Genomic DNA, 6,384 nt, shown 5'->3' with positions numbered 1-6,384 from the left:
ATTAACTATGACAGAACTACCAGAATTATGTATGTACATCAATCATTTAACTAGATTACTATGACAGAACTACCAGAATTATGTATGTACATCAATCAATTAACTAGATTACTATGACAGAACTACCAGAATTATGTATGTACATCGATCATTTAACTAGATTACTATGACAGAACTACCAGAATTATGTATGTACGTCAATCAATTAACTAGATTACTATGACAGAACTACCAGAATTATGTATGTACATCGATCATTTAACTAGATTACTATGACAGAACTACCAGAATTATGTATGTACATCAATCAATTAACTAGATTACTATGACAAAACTACCAGAATTATGTGTGTACGTCAATCAATTAACTAGATTACTATGACAGAACTACCAGAATTATGTATGTACGTCAATCAATTAACTAGATTACTATGACAGAACTACCAGAATTATGTGTGTACGTCAATCAATTAACTAGATTACTATGACAGAACTACCAGAATTATGTATGTACATCGATCATTTAACTAGATTACTATGACAGAACTACCAGAATTATGTATGTACGTCAATCAATTAACTAGATTACTATGACAGAACTACCAGAATTATGTGTGTACGTCAATCAATTAACTAGATTACTATGACAGAACTACCAGAATATATTAGGATTACGTTTTAATGTGTATTGATTTAAGTTGAACTTGATTCAAAATTTGGTGAATTTGAGATCTTTGATTAGTATTTTTACATTACAGTACCGTCTGTTCCTACAATGAGTGGACACTCCACCACTAGTAACTCAATAAATGTCACTCTAACCTCCGAAGGACTCGTGGATAGATACATCGCTACCTCGCAATGCTCCAGTCTCGATAACACGAACTCCTTGAATGTCAACGTCACCGTAACCAATCACATCGTAAAGATAGACGGCCTCGATCCTGATACCACCTGTGACGTCACCGTCATCGCCGTCTTCCATAAACTTAACAGTTCTGCTGCATTGTTCCGTGGTCTCCGTACAAACGAAACAGGTAAGTAAAGCTAGTTTATCCCGGCTGTGAGTTGTGAGCACCCTTATGATGGAAACATAACCATGTACCTAAAATCAGTGAATACCAACTAATGAATGAATCCTACACTTGTCTCGACTTTCTGTGACTCATCATTAACGGTAGGTCCAAAATCCCAACTTAAGGACTGTTCCATCTACGTTAACCTTCTGTTACAGCGGTTGGCATGCCTCCTCCTTGTCTCTGTGTCGATATTGTTGTATATAAATTTTCTGTGTTTGTTGAAGCACATTATATAATCCATTGGTTACTATCTAGGTTAACTAGAATAACTCTTAGATTAACATCTCCACAGAAATATTTTCAGAATTAATCTCGGATAATGACTGTAAACGGGATACTGAAAGTATACACCAATATGAAGTTGTGTCAGTTAAACATTTAGAAACGCTTGACCGGACATATTACACATGTTAATGAAATATTGTATCACATACTTCACAAGTGTTAGCGGGACCCTCGACCAGATACATAGTATGTGTTCGTAAAACCTCTGATGAGACACTTTGCTTGTGTCAAAGAAATGCTTGACCATACACATGGTAAGTGTTAGAGAAACGGACACCTTGTACATGTTATTGAAACGTTTGACCAAACACACTGTGTTGGTTAGTAAAATCCTGGACCAGTACAGGTTAGTGGGATCCTTTACCAGACATATTTTACATGTTAGTGGGATCCTTGACCAGACATATTTTACATGTTAGTGGGATCCTTGACCAGACATATTTTACATTACATGTTAGTGGGATCCTTGACCAGACATATTTACAGGTTAGTGGGATCCTTGACCAGACATATTTTACATGTCAGTGGGATCCTTGACCAGACATAATTTACATGTTAGTGGGATCCTTGACCAGACATATTTTACATGTTAGTGGGATCCTTGACCAGACATATTTTTACAGGTTAGTGAGATCCTTAGTGGGATCCTTGACCAGACATAATTTACATGTAAGTGGGATCCTTGACCAGACATATTATACAGGTTAGTGGGATCCTTGACCAGACATATTTTACATGTTAGTGGGATCCTTGACCAGACATATTTCACATGTTAGTGGGATCCTTGACCAGACATATTATACAGGTTAGTGGGATCCTTGACCAGACATATTATACAGGTTAGTGGGATCCTTGACCAGACATATTTTACATGTTAGTGGGATCCTTGACCAGACATATTATACAGGTTAGTGAGATCCTTGACCAGACATATTATACAGGTTAGTGGGATCCTTGACCAGATATAATTTACATGTCAGTAGGATCCTTGATCAGACACATTTTACATGTTAGTGGGATCCTTGATCAGACATATTTTACATGTTAGTGGGATCCTTGACCAGATATATTTTACATATCAGTAGGATCCTTGACTAGACACATTTTACATGTTAGTGGGATCCTTGACCAGACATATTTTACATGTCAGTAGGATCCTTGACTAGACACATTTTACAGGTTAGTGGTACGTGTTTTTCCCTTACTTCACTTTAAGGTTTTTCCTGCAAAATGTTGTTTTTTATGAATATGTCCCGCTGATAATGAGTTCTCGGCGATAGGTCAATGGATCCCCTGTTCTGATTAACAGTTTTACTTCGTAAAGAAGGCGGGGCTTAGCACTGTACTTAAATGGACAATTCTTAAAGCCACGAGTAGTTGATATGGGGTACTCAAACAATTATAAAAGTTACTGTTTACTCTTACAATATGTTTAATATTTTACGATATAGGTTGATATTTAGACATTTCAAACTAAGCTCGTTTAATAAGAAAATAGTAACACTTAAATCAGAAACTTGGCAATAAATTAGTTTTATTTCCCATGTCATTAAACAGAGACAGATTGTCTCTGTACTCCAACCAATACAGACAGATTATCTGTACTCCAACAAATAGAGACATATTGTCTGTACCCCAGCCAACAGAGACGGATTTCTGTACCAAAACAACAGACAGATTGTCTGTACTCCGAGTAGAAAGGACAGATTGTCTGTACTCCGACCAGCAAGGACAGATTGTCTGTACTCAGACCAGCAAGGACAGATTGTCTGTACTCCGACTAGCAAGGACAGATTGTCTGTACCCCAAGCAACAGATACATATTGTCTGTACCCACCCAACAGAGACAGATTATTGTACCCAAACCAACTGAGACAGATTGTCTGTACCCAAAACAGAGACAGATTGTCTGTACCCCAACCAACAGAGACAGATTGTCTGTACCCCAAACAACAGAGACAGATTGTCTGTACCCCAAACAACAGAGATAGATTGTCTGTACCCAGACTGTCTGTACCCCAACCAACAGAGACAGATTGTCTGTACCCAAAACAGAGACAGATTGTCTGTACCCAAAACAGAGACAGACTGTCTGTACCCCAAACAACAGAGACAGACTGTCTGTATCCCAACCAACAGAGACAGATTGTTCGTACCCCAAACAATAGAGGCAGATTGTCTGTATTCCAAACAACAGAGACAGACTCTCTGTACTACAGCCAACAGAGACAGATTGTCATATAGCTGTTTGAAAGACGTAATGAATGTATATGTAGGAATGCCGGACCAAATTGTTTAAAAAAACACATATTACCTATTAAAATGAGTTTCTGTCTTTGATCCTCAGTTGATCCTTCTGAACACATCTGTCTGTTTCAGAACTTGATATTTTAACGTTAATCCATTTGACGTTTGATAGTCACAAAAACTTTCAGAATTTATTTTCAAAACTTGTGCTTTTGTTATCTAACAGATTGAAACATGACGTCGATTTAATGATGAAGACAACGTCTTATTGTATCCACTGTTGTAGCTCCTGGTCCAGTTGGAGATTTAGTCGCCTTAACGTTGTCCTCTACAGCTGTTAGACTGACCTGGAACAAACCTATAAACCCGAATGGTGACATCACACAATACAGTGTACACGTCACCTATCCTAATGGAACATGTGTACAACTTATACAACTCCTGTTGACTGCCGGCAGAATAGCAATGACAGTAAGGAACATTACACTATTAACTACAACTTTACAAAAACAACATTAAAAGATCTAATCTGCAATGAAATAACAATTGTTGGTAATATTACTTACCGAAACAATAGATGATAATTTACTTACCGAAACAATGGATGACATTTTTACTTATCGAAACATTGGGTGATATTTTTACTTATCGAAACATTGGGTGATAATTTACTTATCGAAACATTGGGTGATATTTTTACTTATCGAAACATCTGGTGATATTTTTACTTATCGAAACATTGGGTGATATTTTTACTTATCGAAACATCTGGTGATATTTTTACTTACCAACACAAAGGATGATAATTTTATTTACTGAAACAACGAATATTTTTACTTATCGAAACAATAGATGATATTTGGATTCACCAGAGACCAGAAGGATTTTAAATCAATTATACCAATTACACGTTCACAGTGTACGCCTACACATCTGTCGGTAAAGGGACGGAATACTTACCGAAACAATAGATGCTAATTTGACTTACCGATAGATAATTGATCTACCGTTACCAGATTACAAGACATTACATGTATATACTGTTATATAACAACTATCTACAGCTACATATGTTGTCTGACTTTTCCTTTTTACTTTTATGAAGTCGTCTTGTAAAATTACCAAGAATGGTAACTTCACCAGAGACCAGAAGGATTTTAATGAGACTATCACTGGACTGAGGGCCTATACCAATTACACGTTCACAGTGTACGCCTACACATCTGTCGGTGAAGGGACGGAATCATCTAATAGCACCAAAACCAGTCAAGACAGTACGTACACAACCAGTCCTAGTGGAAATATTGGTCCATCAAGGTCAATACTGATAGAATCAGTACTGATAGTAACCCCGGTCTCCCTTAGAATCAGTTCTGATAGTAACCCCGGTCTCCCTTAGAATCAGTACTGATAGTAACCCCGGTCTCCCTTAGAATCAGTTCTGATAGTAACCCCGGTCTCCCTTAGGAGAATCAGTTCTGATAGTAACCCCGGTCTCCCTTAGAATCAGTACTGATAGTAACCCCGGTCTCCCTTATAATCAGTACTGATAGTAACATTGGTCTCCCTTAGAATCAGTTCTGATAGTAACCCCGGTCTCCCTTAGAATCAGTACTGATAGTAACAATATTCTCCCTTAGTACCAGTACTGATAGTAACATTGATCTCCCTTAATATCAGTACTGATAGTAACATTGATCTCCCTTAGTATCAGTACTGATAGGAACATTGGTCCCCCTTAGTATCAGTACTGATAGTAACATTGGTCCCCCTTAGTATCTGTACTGATAGTAACATTGGTCCCCCTTAGTATCTGTACTGATAGTAACATTGGTCTTCCCTTAGTATCTGTACTGATAGTAACAATGGTTTCCCTAGTATCAATACTGAAAGTAACATTGGTCTCACTTAGTATCAGTACTGATAGTAACAATGGTCTCCCTAGTATCAATACTGATAGTAACATTGGTCTCTCTTAGTATCAGTACTGATAGTAACATTTGTCCCCCTTAGTATCTGTACTGATAGTAACATTGGTCTCACTTAGTATCAATACTGAAAGTAACATTGGTCTCACTTAGTATCAGTACTGATAGTAACAATAGCCTCCCTTAGTATCAATACTGATAGTAACATTGGTCTCTCTTAGTATCAGTACTAATAGTAACATTGGTCTCCTTTAGTATCAGTACTAATAGTAACAATAGTCTCCTTTAGTATCAGTACTGATAGTAACATTGGTCCCCCTTATAGTAACATTGGTCTAACTAGTATCAGTACTGATAGTAACAATAGTCTCCCTTAGTATCAATACTGATAGTAACATTGGTCTCCCTTAGTATCAGTACTGATAGTAACATTGGCTTCCCTTAGTATAAGTACTGATAATAACAGTAGTCTCCCTTAGTATCAGTACTGATAGTAACAGTGGTTATCCTCACTATCAGTACGGTTTGTTACAAATGGCAACATTGGCAACTTAGTACAGGTGATGATTGGTCAATATGGTGAACTAAGTACAGGTGATGATTGGTCAATATGGTGAACTAAGTACAGGTGATGATTGGTCAATATGAAGAACTAAGTACAGGTGATGATTGGTCAATATGGTGATCTAAGTACAGGTGATGATTGGTCAATATGGTGAACTAAGTACAGGTGATGATTGGTCAATATGGTGAACTAAGTACAGGTGATGATTGGTCAATATGGTGAACTAAGTACAGGTGATGATTGGTCAGTATGGTGAACTAAGTACAGGTGATGATTGGTC

General features: G+C 37.2%; 1 protein-coding gene across 1 annotated transcript; it reads left to right on the top strand.

Moving 5' to 3' along the window:
- The first annotated feature begins 775 nt into the window (after positions 1–775).
- Positions 776–4,130, top strand: LOC132553561 (phosphatidylinositol phosphatase PTPRQ-like). Its single transcript, XM_060217815.1, has 2 exons — positions 776–1,037; positions 3,898–4,130. The coding sequence occupies exons 1-2, from the start codon at positions 776–778 to the stop codon at positions 4,128–4,130; spliced, it is 495 nt and encodes a 164-aa protein (XP_060073798.1).
- The last annotated feature ends 2,254 nt before the right edge of the window (positions 4,131–6,384 follow it).

Source organism: Ylistrum balloti, unplaced genomic scaffold (assembly GCF_031769215.1).
Source record: "Ylistrum balloti isolate Yb309-2 unplaced genomic scaffold, AGI_CSIRO_Ybal_v1 Utg370334, whole genome shotgun sequence".
NCBI lineage: Eukaryota > Metazoa > Mollusca > Bivalvia > Pectinida > Pectinidae > Ylistrum > Ylistrum balloti.
The sequence above is the reverse complement of the archived record's forward strand: the minus strand, read 5'-3'. Positions and strand labels throughout refer to the sequence as shown.